Genomic DNA, 15,894 nt, shown 5'->3' on the forward strand with positions numbered 1-15,894 from the left:
GATCCTTAAGAGGTTTTAAAGGCAGAGTGTCCAGACGGAAGCCACTCCTTAGGACCTCAGGACCGCGCAGGACCTCAGATTCGGGTGAAGGTTCACCTTATAACAGGAAAAAAAACCTAAGCACACAACCGAAACAATACAGGAGTGGCTTTGGGACAAGTCTGTGAATGTGGTGTGGGGTTGCTTTGCTGGTGACACTGTCCGTGATTTATTTAGAATTCAAGGCACACTTAACCAGCATGGCTACCACAGCATTCTGCAGCGATACGCCATCCCATCTGGTTTGTGCTTGGTGGGACTATCATTTTTTTTTCAACTGGACAATGACCCAACACACCTCCAGGCTGTGTAAGGGCTATTTGACTAAGGAGAGTGATGGAGTGTTGCATCAGATGACCTGGCTGCCACAATCACCCGACCTCAACCCAATTGAGATGGTTTGAATGAGTTGGACCACAGAGTGAAGGAAAAGAAGCCAACAGGTGCTCAGCATATGTGTGAACTTCTTCAAGACTGTTGGAAAAGCATTCCAGGTGAAGCTGGTTGGGAGAAATCCAAGAGTGTGCAAAGCTGCCATCAAGGCAAAGGGTAGCTACTTTGAAGAATATAAAATCTAAACTATATTTTGATTTGTTTAATACTTTTTTGGTTACTACATGATTCCATGTGTGTTATTTAATAGTTTTGTCTTCACCATTATTCTATAATGTAGAAAATAGTCAAAATAAAGGAAACCCCTTGAATGCGTAGGTGTGTCCAAACTTTTGACTAGTACTGTATATATATGTATACATATACATTGCCTTCAGAAAGTATTCAGACCCCTTGACTTTTTTCACATTGTGATAGGTTACAGCCTCATTCTAAAATGGATTAAATATGTTTTTCCCCCGCATCAATCTACACACAATATCCAATAATGACAAAGCAAAAACGGTTCTTTTGACATTTTTGCTATTGTTATTTTCAAAGACACCTGACATATCACATTTACATAAGAATACAGACCTTTTACTCAGTACTTTGTTGAAGAACCTTTAGCAGTGATTACATTCTCGAGTCTTCTTGGGTATGATGCTACAAGCTTGGCACACCTGTATTTGGGGAGTTTCTCCTATTCTTCTTTGCAGATCCTCTCAAGCTCTGGCCACTCAAGGACATTCAGAGACTTGTCCCGAAGTCACTCCTGTGTTGTATTGGCTGTGTGCTTAGGGTCGTTGTCCTGATTGAAGGTGAACCTTTGCCCATGTTTGAGGTCCTGGGCACTCTGGAGCAGGTTATAATCAAGGATCTCTCTGTACGTTGCTCCGTTTTTCTTTCCCTCGATCCCGACAAATCTTCCAGTCCCATCTTGGCAAACTCCAAGGGGGCTGTCATGTGCATTTAACTGAGGAGTGACTTCCATCTGGTCACCCCACCATAAAAGCCTGATTTGTGGAGTGCTGCAGAGATGGTTGTCCTTCTGGAAGGTTTTCCTATCACCACAGAGGAACTCTGTCAGTGTGACCATCGGGTTCTTGGTCACCTCCCTGACCAAGACCCTTCTCCACCGATTTCTCAGTTTGGCCGGGCAGCCAGCAATATGAAGAGTTCCATTGTGAGAAGATTACTAAGGATTGTTTTTCGTCATTTTAGAATAAGGCTGTAATGTAGCAAAATGTGGAAAAAACTCAAAAGGGTTCTGAATATATTCCGAAGGTACTTTACATACACTACCTGTGCTCTGACCTCTTTCTCCCCTCTCTCTCCAGATGAAATCTTGCGTCTTGTGACGGCCGGCCGCCCAACAACCTGCCCGCTTGACCCTATCCCCTCCTCTCTTCTCCAGACCATTTCCGGAGACCTTCTCCCTTACCTCACCTCGCTCATCAACTCATCCCTGACCGCTGGCTACGTCCCTTCCGTCTTCAAGAGAGCGAGAGTTGCACCCCTTCTGAAAAAACCTACACTCGATCCCTCCGATGTCAACAACTACAGACCAGTATCCCTTCTTTCTTTTCTCTCCAAAACTCTTGAACGTGCCGTCCTTGGCCAGCTCCCCCGCTATCTCTCTCAGAATGACCTTCTTGATCCAAATCAGTCAGGTTTCAAGACTAGTCATTCAACTGAGACTGCTCTTCTCTGTATCACGGAGGCGCTCTGCACTGCTAAAGCTAACTCTCTCTCCTCTGCTCTCATCCTTCTAGACCTATCGGCTGCCTTCGATACTGTGAACCATCAGATCCTCCTCTCCACCCTCTCCGAGTTGGGCATCTCCGGCGCGGCCCTCGCTTGGATTGCATCCTACCTGACAGGTCGCTCCTACCAGGTGGCGTGGCGAGAATCTGTCTCCTCACCACGCGCTCTCACCACTGGTGTCCCCCAGGGCTCTGTTCTAGGCCCTCTCCTATTCTCGCTATACACCAAGTCACTTGGCTCTGTCATAACCTCACATGGTCTCTCCTATCATTGCTATGCAGACGACACACAATTAATCTTCTCCTTTCCCCCTTCTGATGACCAGGTGGCGAATCGCATCTCTGCATGTCTGGCAGACATATCAGTGTGGATGACGGATCACCACCTCAAGCTGAACCTCGGCAAGACGGAGCTGCTCTTCCTCCCGGGGAAGGACTGCCCGTTCCATGATCTCGCCATCACGGTTGACAACTCCATTGTGTCCTCCTCCCAGAGCACTAAGAACCTTGGCGTGATCCTGGACAACACCCTGTCGTTCTCAACTAACATCAAGGCGGTGGGCCGTTGCTGTAGGTTCATGCTCTACAACATCCGCAGAGTACGACCCTGCCTCACACAGGAAGCGGCGCAGGTCCTAATCCAGGCACTTGTCATCTCCCGTCTGGATTACTGCAACTCGCTGTTGGCTGGGCTCCCTGCCTGTGCCATTAAACCCCTACAACTCATCTAGAACGCCGCAGCCCGTCTGGTGTTCAACCTTCCCAAGTTCTCTCACGTCACCCCGCTCCTCCACTCTCTCCACTAGCTTCCAGTTGAAGCTCGCATCCGCTACAAGACCATGGTGCTTGCCTACGGAGCTGTGAGGGGAACGGCACCTCAGTACCTCCAGGCTCTGATCAGGCCCTACACCCAAACAAGGGCACTACGTTCATCCACCTCTGGCCTGCTCGCCTCCCTACCACTGAGGAAGTACAGTTCCCGCTCAGCCCAGTCAAAACTGTTCGCTGCTCTGGCCCCCCAATGGTGGAACAAACTCCCTCACGACGCCAGGACAGCGGAGTCAATCACCACCTTCCGGAGACACCTGAAACCCCACCTCTTTAAGGAATACCTAGGATAGGATAAAGTAATCCTTCTCACCCCCCCCTTAAAAGATTTAGATGCACTATTGTAAAGTGGCTGCTCCACTGGATGTCATAAGGTGAACGCACCAATTTGTAAGTCGCTCTGGATAAGAGCGTCTGCTAAATGACTTAAATGTAAATGTAAATGTCTACCATTCAAAAGTTTGGGGTCACTTAGAAATGTCCTTGTCTTTGAAAGAAAAGAATGAGAAAAGAAAAGAAAAAGGCCAGCAACGCAGAGTCGCCTCTTCACTTTTGACGTTGAGACTGGTGTTTTGAAGGTACTCTTTAATGAAGCTGCCACTTGTGAGGAGTCTGTTTCTCAAACTAGACACTCTAATGTACTTGTCCTCTTGCTCAGTTGTGCACCGGGGCCTTCCAATCCTCTTTCTATTCTGGTTAGAGCCAGATTGCGCTGTTCTGTGAAGTGAGTAGTACACAGCGTTGTACGAGATCTTCAGTTTCTTGGTAATTTCTCGCATGGAATAGCCTTCATTTCTTAGAACAATAATAGATATATGAGTTTCAGAAGAAAGTTATTTGTTTCTGGCCATTTTGAGCCTGTAATCGAACACACAAATGCTGATGCTCCAGATACTCAACTAATCTAAAGAAGGACAGTTTTATCGCTTCCGTTTTCAGCAGTGCTAACATAATTGCAAAAGGGTTTTCTAATGATCCTTTAAAAATGATAAACTTGGTTTAGCTAACACAGCGTGCCATTGGAACACAGGAGTGATGGTTGCTTATAATGGGCCTCTGTACGCCCATGTAGATATTCCATAACAAATCAACCGTTTCCAGCGACAATCGTCATTTACAACATTAACCATGTCTACACTGTAATTCTGATCAATTTGATGTTATTTTAATGGACATTTTTTTTTATTTTCTTTCAAAAACAAGTGACCCCAAACTTTTGAACGGTAGTGTCACCATCTTAAATAAGCATGCCCCATTCAAAACATGTAGTACCAGGAACAGATATAGCCCTTGGTTGACTCCAGAACCTGACTGCCCTTGACCAGCGCAAAAACATCCTGTGGAGTACTGCGTTAGCATTGAATAGCCCGCGCGATATGAAACTTTTCAGGGAAGTCAGGAACCAATATACACAGGCAGTTAGGAAAGCAAAGGTTAGCTTTTTTCATGCAGAAATTGGCATCCTGTAGCACAAACTCAAAAAAGTTCTGGGACACTGTAAAGTCCATGGAGAATAAGAGCACCTCCTCTCAGCTGCCCACTGCACTGAGACTAGGAAACACTGTCACCACCGATAAATCCACAATAATTGAGAATTTCAAGAATAATTTTTCTACGGCTGGCCATGCTTTCCACTTGGTTACCCCTACCCCGGTCAACAGCTCTGCACCACCCACAGCAACTTTCCCAAGCCTCTCACATTTCTCCTTCACCCAAATCCAGATAGCAGATGTTCTGAAAGAGCTGCAAAATCTGGATCCCTACAAATCAGCTGGGCTAGACAATCTGGACCCTCTCTTTCTAAAATATTTGCAACCCCTATTACTAGCCTGTTCAATCTCTCTTTCGTATCGTCTGAGATCGTCTGAGAACCCCAAAGATTGGAAGCATCCCCCTCTTCAAAGGGGGAGACACTCTAGACCCAAACTGTTACAGACCTACATCTTTCCTACCCTGCCTTTCTAAGGTCTTCGAAAGCCAAGTTAACAAACAGATCACCGACCATTTTGAATCCCACCGTACCTTCTCCGCTATGCAATCTGGTTTCCGAGCTGGATATGGGTGCACCTCAGCCACGCTCAAGGTCCTAAACGATATCATAACCGCCATCAATAAAAGACAATCCTATGCAGCCGTATTCATCGACCCATTCAATTCAATTCTCGGGCCCTCTTTTCTCTATATACATCAGTTGATGATTCTCTTATCCACCTCTATGCAGATGACACCAACTAACCTCCAGACAAGCTTCAATGCCATACAACTCTCCTTCCGTGGCCTCCAACTGCTCTTAAATGCAAGCAAAACTAAATGCATGCTCTTCATCCGATCACTGCCCGCACCTGCCTGCCCGTCCAGCATCACTACTCTGGACGGTTCTGACCTAGAATATGTGGACAACTACAAATACCTAGCTAGGTGTCTGGTTAGACTGTAAACTCTCCTTCCAGACTCACATTAATCATCTCCAATCCAAAATTAAATCTAGAATCGGCTTCCTATTTCGCAACAAAGCCTCCTTCACTCATGCTGCCAAACATACCCTAGTAAAACTGACCATCCTACCAATCCTTGACTTCGGCGATGTCATTTACAAAATAGCCTCCAACACTCTACTCAGCAAATTGGATGCAATCTATCACAGTGCCATCTGTTTTGTCACCAAAGTCCCATATACTACCCCCTACTGCGACCTGTATGCTCTCGTTGGTTGGCCCTTGCTTCATATTCGTCGCCAAACCCACTGGCTCCAGGTCATCTGTAAGTCTTTGTTAGTTTTTGCTGTGCTGTCTATTTGAGATGAAATTAACATTGTGGACAGTTTTCAGCAAGTTGCAACATTGAAATACAGATTTTTTTTTTCCATAAACAAGCTCTAAATCATGTTTGAAGCCCCGCCTTATCTCAGCTCACTGTTCACCTTAGCAACAGGTATATTTCACTGGTCACCCCCAAAGCCAATTCCTCCTTTGGCTGTGTTTCCTTCCAATTCTCTGCTGCCAATGACTGGAACGAATTGCAAAAATCACTGATGCTGGAGACTCAAATCTCCCTCACTAACTTTACGCATCAGCTGTCAGAGCAGCTTACAGATCATTGCAACTTTATATAGCCCATCTGCAAATAGCCCATCCAACTACCTCATCCCCATATTGTTATTATTATTTTTTGCTCCTTTGCACCCCAGTATCTCTACTCGCACATTCATCTTCTGCACATCTATCACTCCAGTGTTTAATTGCTAAATTGTCATTACTTCGTCACTACAGCCTATTTATTGCCTTACCTCCCTAATCTTACCTCATTTGCGCACACTGTATATAGACTTTTCTATTGTGTTATTGACTGTACATTTGTTTAATCCATGTGTAACTCTGTGTTGTTGTTTGTGTCGCACTGCTTTGCTTTATCTTGGCCAGGTCACAGTTGTAAATGGGAACTTGTAAATGGGAACCTTGTAGTTGTAAATGGGAACTTGCTCTCAACTTAAATAAAGGTGAAATAAATAAATAAAAGTAACAACCCCATAAAACTGTATGTTTTGATTTCTTATCACTGACTCTGTTTAACAGGAGAGCATTGATAAGTCATTGATGAATGTGACCCATTTCAGGAAACTAAGCGTATGTTGCGGGTCAGTACTTGGCAGGAGAGCCATTTGAATGTTTTCTTTAAAAAAAATCAAAATGCGTTTTTGGGCAGAAACGTCTTCTTGAACATGTCAACTTTCATGTGCCTTAATAACAAACTTGTATGCCATTTGTAAATACGAATCAAATTGTTAAATTATGAGCCTAGTTGTATTAGCCACAGAATGTTAATTATATAAAGCAGCATGGGTAATCATCTGCCAGAGAGTAGCCCCCATCGGCCCGAGCCCAAGTGATACATTTGGGCCAGATAACTATCACCGGAATCCGCCCGAGCCCCAAGTAATATATTTGGGCCAGATAACTCAGACCGGAATCGGCCCAAGCTCAATCCCTGCATCCTAGCCATAAGTAATACTGCCGAAGGCGGCTCAGACTAGGGCCACATGACGTCGGCCGAGTCTGACTCTCAGCTGAGTGCCCCGACTCTCAGCCGGAGCTGGCCCAAATCCACTGTGATGGCTGGGTAACCAGTACTGCTAGGGCGAGTAAAATGGTCAAGAGTGGGGTGATCTTTCATTATGTGTCTGGAAGTAGCTAACAAGTTAGCCAATGTTAGCCAGTTAGCTCGGTGCTTGACTGCCGTTGTGAGGTCAGAACGTTCGGATCAGAACTTTCGGATCAGCCAGAGCGTCAGGTATGCGCTCTGAATGCGAAACGCTCTGAATTTAGGAACGGACAATCTGACAAGGCAGTTGCAGTCACCGATGCTCTGGAAAACATAACAGCCTAACCAGGTCTGCTTGGGCGAGTAATGTTCCGTGAGCTGTTTTCTCTCACTTAGATGTCTGGAAGTAGCTAGCAAGTTAGCTTGGGTGCTTGACTGCTGTTAGTACATTCGGATAAACCCTTAAAGAGATGGGTGGGGCTAAAGCTTAAGAGGGTGTGAACAATGCTGAATGGGTGTAGACAAAGAGGGCTCTCCAATAGTAGTACCAAAACATTAAAAGGCCATTTTCTCAAAACTGAGCTTACAAATTGACCAACTTTCAAAGCAAAATTACTTTTCCATTGTTCCTCAACTGTAGTGTATGATATACCATTTTGTAACTCTAAGTCTCTACTTTTATCCAATATAAAAAAGGCAATTTCAAATTTTCCTACATAAGATCGATTAGAGCCGGTCGGTCACAAATATGGTATTTTGGCTGAGAGGAGGATGCAGGTAGCTTGCCAGCATGTGATTCAGGTGCTCTGGTATCATGGCATGAGTGATAAAAACACCACTGTGCTGTCTGGGACACAATGTACCTGAGGAGTTTTTGCACTTCACGTTTTTTTGAGGAGTGGTTGGCGACTTGATAGGAGACGTTTCTGGGTCTGCATCATCGCTCTGGCTTTGGTCAATGTCACTTTCCTCCGGAACTGAAATATCTACACCAAGCGTAAAACAGGTCAGCAAATACCACATTCTAGACACCTGTCATGATTACAATTCTGAACCCTCATTCTATATTCAAATACATAGCCCAACATTCCTCTTTAGAAGCATCAATAAGGACATAAATCCCCCCATCTCCACAGTGCAGATTAGCTGGCTTACCTTGTTTAGACACAGTGGTCTCCTCTGCCTTGTCCGTCTTGCCCTCTCCCTCAGCAGGTATCTTGCTGGTGATGGGACTGGTGACATATAACTTGTTGATGTCCAGGGTGGTCTTGCTGAAGGGGGACATGGAGGAGTACATGCTTGCATAGCCATTGGAGGAGCAGCTGAGGGCGGCCAGGTCCAGAGCCTTTCCCCCAGTGATGATGGGGATGTTGAGTGAGAGTTTACGCCGGCGGTTGGGGGACGATGTCTTGGTGATGGCCAGAGGAGGGGGGGAAGAGAACTTACGGCTGGCCCTGGGGGATTTGGGAGGCTCCCCATATAGGAGTTTATTGTTCTGACTGCTGGCGAAGAACAACTCCAGGGATCTGCATCAGGAAAAAACAACACATTTTATTCTAGTCAGAAGAATGTATTGTAGCTATGTACTTCAGCACTTCAGTGTGTTGCAAATAACTAAGACATCTGAATTATACATGTCTTTCTGTGTTAAATATAGAAATAAATACATTGTCAACAGCGACAACCAAGGCAACATGGTATTTCTGCAATAAAAGTAAAAAAATCTGATACATTGTTGCAGAAGACCTCTCCCACTCACTGCCACCCTCCTCTAGACCTCATGATTTCCCATAAATAGCACAGCAAGTGACACCGCGAGCGAGCAGCCATGCTGCTGACACAAGCATCAGAGTGGCGGTGGCTCACAGAGACATGACAGTCTCCACAGGAGAACATGCTGCAGGGTGTGGGCATGGGGAGGGAGCTCCCCCTGATAAGAGCCTGGGAGCTGGGCTCACTATCCTAGGCCGGAGAAGGGGTCTGCTCTGCTCTGGCCGACAACACGGACCATAAATATTTCATACTATAGATCCTCTGCAGACCAGGGGAGGGTGGGGTCCTGCAGCAGAGAGACCGGTTGCTAAGGTGACAGCGACAGAGCCCCACTGAGACGCTCTTAGGCAAGCAGGAGAAGAGTCTGGGCCCAATTACTGCCTTCTCACACAGAACACACTCCACTGACACACACAGACATGACCTCTCCTCACCTCACCCTCACACACACACGCGCACACACACACACACACACACACACACACACACACACACACACACACACACACACACACACACACACACACACACACACACACACACACACACACACACACACACACACACACACACACACACACACACACACACACACCACCCACCCCACCCACCCACCCACCCACCCACATCCAAACATAAACGCACACACACACATAGACACACAGACACAGGACGTGGTTAAAAATACCTAATACTGTGGGCTGTGGAAGTAGAGCTGTGAGGGAATCAGTGGTGGGCTAAAAGAGATAGAGGCAGCCAGAGGAGGCCAGAGGCTGCTGGGCCTGTCAGGGGATGTTATCGTCATCAGCCCTAACTACAGCCCTCTTTACTGTGTCGGGGACATTGCAATGCAAAAACACTGACAATGTATCTTCTTTAAACAGCTAAAGCACTACGCATGAGATAGATCTAGACATTTTGCTGACTGTGTTTGTCAAAGTCAAGGCTAAAGCACTAGCAGCTCCTTTATGGCCTTACCGGGCTGGGATGGCACTGATGGGTTTCTTGTAGATGGTGATGAGTTTGTCCAGCACCACGTTGGCACTGGTGAACACGCGGTAGGAGTGCAGGAAGGTGTTGAGAAAGTCAATGGAGAGGAAGCGCAGGTCTGTCAGCCTCTCCAGGAGTCTCTCCACGCTGGCATAGCGGATCTGCAACACCTTACACGAGTTCATCATCTTACTGAAACGGATGTCCACGTCGTCACAGTACAGGCTGGCGTCGGACCTGCTCACAGAAAAACACACAAACACATATGAAAACACTAGAACACACAAATAAAGACATCACAAAGATCTGCCTGTTGCATGAAAATCTCAATGACTGTTTTGCTGTGATTGTGAATGGGGCTCACTTGATCATCTGTGGCACGGTGACTTTAGAGTTCTCCTCAAATGCGTTCATCATAAGCCCATTGCAGCGGATGTTGTCAATGCACTGTAAGAGACAAGAAGAGAAGGCATGAGGGAGAGGAAAGGTGTGAGTACAGCCACTCTGCAGACAGACACCCATGTCTTCATGCTGGAGAGAGACAGATGCAATGCATGCAGAGCAGAACAGACATGCCTGGCTGATGTCACTGGTCCATGCAGATTTCTCCTGCCGCGAGGAGGCCACCAGGATCACTGTAAACGACTGGCCTTCTTTAGGCTCCACCACGATCTTAAAGTCCAGATGCTCCATGTCCTGTACACCCTTGTCTGGTTTGGCTTTGGGCAAAACAAAAACAGAGGTTAATAGGAGAAATGGGTCATTACTATGGTATAAATGAGAGGTTTATTGTACTTATTGTAAAAAGAGATGAACTTTGCAGAGGAGTCTATAGTATCAATCAAAATGTGACACTACATCTTGTACCGTATCTTACACTGTGCATACAGGAATCATACGTTATACAGCACTGTATATATGCTCCCTATTTCAGTGAGGTAGGAATGAAACATTGTGGTGCTTACACTCATCATCTGTCCCCTCGGGGTCTTCCAGAAGAGTGCAGTCAATAAGAGAGACCACGCCATTCTGAAAACAACGATATGCATTAGCACACTCACAACCACATTCTATGAATCCCCTCCACTACTGAATAATCAATAACAATATCACTGACATTATTATGTAGCTCAACAACTTTCAACACATGTAGGACTACAGGTCAATAAACAGATGAAATCAGATACAGTCAAATGACCAAACCTGGGGTGGTAGCCTAGTGGTTAGAGTGTTGGACTAGTAACCCAAAAGCTTGCAAGATCACATCCCTCAGCTGACAAAGTAATATCTGTCATTCTGCCTCTGAACAAGGCAGTTATACTACGGTTCCTAGGCTATCATTGAAAATAAGAATTTGTTCTTAATTGACTTGCCTAGTTAAATAAAGGTAAAATATATATTTTTTAATCGCCCTCTTGTATTAATATTTGTCATCATTTCATAATTAATAAACATTTACAAAAACCAACCAGAAATCTGGTGTTTCTATATCAAAATGTTTTTTATTTCAGTCTTCTGTGATGTACAGTGGGGCAAAAAAGTATTTAGTCAGCCACCAATTGTGCAAGTTCTCCCACTTAAAAAGATGAGAGAGGCCTGTAATTTTCATCATAGGTACACTTCAACTATGGCAGGCAAAATGAGAAAAAAAATCCAGAAAGTCACATTGTAAGATTTTTAATTAATTAATTTGCCCCACTGTATATAAAGTGTAATATTGGGATAAAAACTTACAATGTACACATTTGAACTCTATATCTGACATGGTACATGTGTTTTTTTTAAACACATAAGGGAGGGAGGTGTATACTTTTGTTACAAAGTAGATTTGTTTAAGACTACCAAGAAACACTCTGTGTGACCCGAATTAGCCCAGTGCAGTAAAATAATTCCTTCTTAATAAGGCCTTCATTGAGGGCCTAGTTTTAACCTAATACAGTGGCCTGAAACTAAACTCAAGGTTTTCAGGCCTGAAAGTCACCTTATGATAGCTTGCAAAGTGATGTGCAATTCCTATTGGAATCTAGCCAGAGTGGGTATATCTAACATTTTGAATGAATGACTGCAAGGTTGGGAAGACTAAGATATGAACCAACAACTATTTCAGTAATGGGTGCAATAAGTCCACATAACAGATTGGAAGAGTATAGAAAAATGTACACTAGCGTTCAAAGGTTTGGGGTCAATTAGAAATGTCCTTGCTTTTGAAAGAATATCACATTTTTTGTCCATTAAAATAACATCAAATTGATCAGAAATACAGTGTAGATATTATTAATGTTGTAAATTACTATTGTAGCTGGAAACAGCTGATCCACTTAATGGAATATCTACATAGGCGTACAGAGGCCCATTATCAGCAACCATCACTCCTGTGTTCCAATGGCATGTTGTGTTAGGTAATCCAAGTTTACAATTTTAAAAGGCTAATTGATCATAAGAAAACCCTTTTGCAATTATGTTAGCACAGCTGAAAACTGTCGTTCTGATTAAAGAAGCAATAAAACTGGCCTTCTTTAGACTAGCTGGGCATCTGGAGCATCAGTATTTGTGGGTTCAAAATGGCCAGAAACAAATAACTTTCTTCTGAAACTCATCAGTCTATTGGTGTTCTGAGAAATGAAGGCTATTCCATGCGAGACATTGCCAAGAAACTGAAGATCTCATACAATGCTGTGTACTACTCCCTTCACAGAACAGCGCAAGTGACTCTAACCAGAATAGAAAGATAAGTGGGAGGCCCCGGTGCACAACTGAACAAGAGAAAAAGTAAATTTGAGTGTCTAGTTTGAGAAACAGACACCTTACAAGTCCTCAACTGTCAGCTTCATTAAATTGTACTCACAAAACCCCAGTCTCAACGACAACAGTGAAGAGGCGACTCCGGGATGCTGAGAGGCGAGTTGCAAAGAAAAAGCCATATCTCAGACTGGCCAATGAAAAGAAAAGATACAGATGGGCAAAAGAACACAGACACTGGACAGAGGAACTTTGCCTAGAAGGCCAGCATCCCGGAGTTGCCTATTCACTGTTGACGTTGAGACTGGTGTTTTGAGGGTACTAATTAATGAAGCTGCCAGTCCAAGTTCATCATTTTGATGAACTTGGACTGATGATAAAATGATAAACTTGGATTAGCTAACACAACGTGCCATTGGAAAACAGGAGTGATGGTTGCTGATAATGGGCCTCTGTACGCCTATGTAGATATCCCATAAAAAATCTACCATTTCCAGTTACAATAGTCATTTACAACATTACAATGTCTACACTGTATTTCTGATCAATTTGATGTTATTTTAATGGACAAAAAATGTGCTTTTCTATCAAAAACAATGACATTTCTAAGTGACCCCAAACTTTTGAACGGTAGTGTATGTTATTTATAGATGAGTAGCATAAGATTAATTAATCAATCAATGTACATGCAAAAACATAGACATTGAAACAAACAATTCTAAAATCCAACCAGCACTATAGAATTCAGGGAAATATAATGTTTTTTGTTTAACACTGGTTATTAACACCAACACTGGGGTTCTTTTACACATCTTGAGTGTTAATTTAACACCTGAATAAACACTAAAAATGTTACACTGAAAAAGTACAGCCAATTTGCTGTGTATTAACTAAAGCCTTATCTGTGTATTGCATCCCCTGAATGTTATTTGATCTTACATTAAGCTCTGGGAGTTTGGTCAATGATGCATCTTGAGAGATTGTATAGCAGGCTCAGCAGCCCAGGGCACACCCACCTTGGTAAGGTGCAGTTTTCCTCCAGAGCCCCTGGTGCAGATAATGACATGCTTAGAGAAGAGGAAGCACTGCCTCTCCCCCTCCTTTTTCAGAGACAGAGAGCCCAGTCGCCCACGGGTGATCTTGCCCTTCTCACTCATTGGCACCTGGATGAGAGAGCCTATATGGCAGGAGGGGGAGAGAGACAGCAAGGGGCCCTGTCAGTGACGAGAGGCCCACAAATCAACTGTACTGCAAGACTGGGAGAGGCCTCCCCTCAACCTATTCATTGACTGGGGGGATATATACATACTATAGGGTTAAACCATTTCTCTATATGTTTTGCCTCTTCTTCTTTAAACGTCCATCAAAGACTGTTAGGGATGAATGACATTTACAAACCCTGACTCATCGTCGTATTGCCTCCTAACAGTCTAATTACCCTTGGAAATGAAAGATTCGGCCCACTCTCAGTACATGCTGTTCTTCAGAGACAGACAGGATTATGTGGCCCAACCCTCTGGTTAAGTCTTTCCCTTATGGAGGCTCAGGTAGGGCTATGGATGTTTGAAGTTGTGAGAACACAAAGGGGCTGGCAGTCAAACAGTTGAGAGGCAGAAAATCCATCTCTATGATCGTGTCCTTATGTGGGATCTGTGGTTCCTTTGTGGATCTTCTCTAAGGGCCTACCTTGTCTGACGAATGTCTGGCTGGTGTCAAGGAGGATCTCGCAGCCTTCTACGATCATGCGCTCAATGGCCAGGTTCTTCCTGATGTTCTCTGTCTCGCTCACCTCATCATGCATGATTCTAGGGGCAGATTTGGAATGTCATTGTATTTACTTTGTCAGTGTGTATACATTCTGTACAATAAGTAATTATCATACTGCGCTTGTGTTTAACAACTTAGGAAAGTGTTGATGAACTGAGGTGTCCTGTGTGCTGCTTGGTGCAATAAGGTGGTAAGGCAGGTATACCTGGACAGCTCCTCCAGCTTTGACTTGGCATAGTCCAGACTCGTCCTCTCCACATGCTCATGTGGTGTGTGGGCCAGGAGCTCATGGAGTGTAAGAATGTAGCGGGGAATCTGGAATGACAGGGAATGAATAGGGGCAGGTGAGTCACACACACTTGCATACAAGATTGTGTGCAAACACACACACACACACACAAACTTGTAGCAGCAGATCAGTGGGGAGCTCTATGCACATCCACAGTCATCAGCAGAAATTTATTACCAACACAGCAGAGCCCAAAGTAGACCCCAGTGGAGCAGACTGCACTGAAACTGCATGCCTTGCCAGAAAAGAGCCATTATGAAAACCTGGGCCTCACAAACAACCGGTTTATGTGGTTATGAAAAACTTAACAGGGATATTCTGAGCAAAGGCATGTGAGACAAATGGCTGCTGTGTTGTTAGTGATCAGTGGTGGAGACTTTGTCTGGACAGAGAGAGCTGTTTTAGGTGAGAGACAGGGTCTGGACAGAGAGAGCTGTTTCAGGTGAGAGACAGGGTCTGGACAGAGAGAGCTGTTTCAGGTGAGAGACAGGGTCTGGACAGAGAGAGCTGTTTCAGGTGAGAGACAGGGTCTGGACAGAGAGAGCTGTTTCAGGTGAGAGACAGGGTCTGGACAGAGAGAGCTGTTTTAGGTGAGAGACAGGGTCTGGACAGAGAGAGCTGTTTCAGGTGAGAGACAGGGTCTGAACAGAGAGAGCTGTTTCAGGTGAGAGACAGGGTCTGGACAGAGAGAGCTGTTTCAGGTGAGAGACAGGGTCTGGACAGAGAGAGCTGTTTTAGGTGAGAGACAGGGTCTGGACAGAGAGAGCTGTTTTAGGTGAGAGACAGGGTCTGGATAGAGAGAGCTGTTTCAGGTGAGAGACAGGGTCTGGACAGAGAGAGCTGTTTCAGGTGAGAGACAGGGTCTGGACAGAGAGAGCTGTTTCAGGTGAGAGACAGGGTCTGGACAGAGAGAGCTGTTTCAGGTGAGAGACAGGGTCTGGACAGAGAGAGCTGTTTTAGGTGAGAGACAGGGTCTGAACAGAGAGAGCTGTTTCAGGTGAGAGACAGGGTCTGGACAGAGAGAGCTGTTTCAGGTGAGAGACAGGGTCTGGACAGAGAGAGCTGTTTCAGGTGAGAGACAGGGTCTGGACAGAGAGAGCTGTTTCAGGTGAGAGACAGGGTCTGGACAGAGAGAGCTGTTTTAGGTGAGAGACAGGGTCTGGACAGAGAGAGCTGTTTTAGGTGAGAGACAGGGTCTGGACAGAGAGAGCTGTTTTAGGTGAGAGACAGGGTCTGGACAGAGAGAGCTGTTTCAGGTGAGAGACAGGGGCTGGACAGAGAGAGCTGTTTTAG

The 15,894-nt window shown here is 45.0% G+C and overlaps 1 protein-coding gene across 1 annotated transcript in view; it reads right to left on the reverse strand.

Moving 5' to 3' along the window:
* The window catches only part of LOC124001225 (ras-specific guanine nucleotide-releasing factor 1-like), a 35,240-nt gene that overhangs the window by 8,475 nt on the left and 10,871 nt on the right, over positions 1–15,894 (reverse strand). The window contains exons 8-16 of the mRNA XM_046307859.1: positions 14,518–14,627; positions 14,232–14,350; positions 13,562–13,722; positions 10,772–10,835; positions 10,383–10,525; positions 10,171–10,253; positions 9,795–10,043; positions 8,199–8,569; positions 7,907–8,029 (exon numbers count right to left, since the gene is read on the reverse strand). Coding sequence (XP_046163815.1) covers positions 7,907–8,029; positions 8,199–8,569; positions 9,795–10,043; positions 10,171–10,253; positions 10,383–10,525; positions 10,772–10,835; positions 13,562–13,722; positions 14,232–14,350; positions 14,518–14,627 — 1,423 coding nt within the window. The remainder of the gene's footprint in view (positions 1–7,906; positions 8,030–8,198; positions 8,570–9,794; positions 10,044–10,170; positions 10,254–10,382; positions 10,526–10,771; positions 10,836–13,561; positions 13,723–14,231; positions 14,351–14,517; positions 14,628–15,894) is intronic.

This window comes from Oncorhynchus gorbuscha, linkage group LG02 (assembly GCF_021184085.1).
Source record: "Oncorhynchus gorbuscha isolate QuinsamMale2020 ecotype Even-year linkage group LG02, OgorEven_v1.0, whole genome shotgun sequence".
Lineage (NCBI taxonomy): Eukaryota > Metazoa > Chordata > Actinopteri > Salmoniformes > Salmonidae > Oncorhynchus > Oncorhynchus gorbuscha.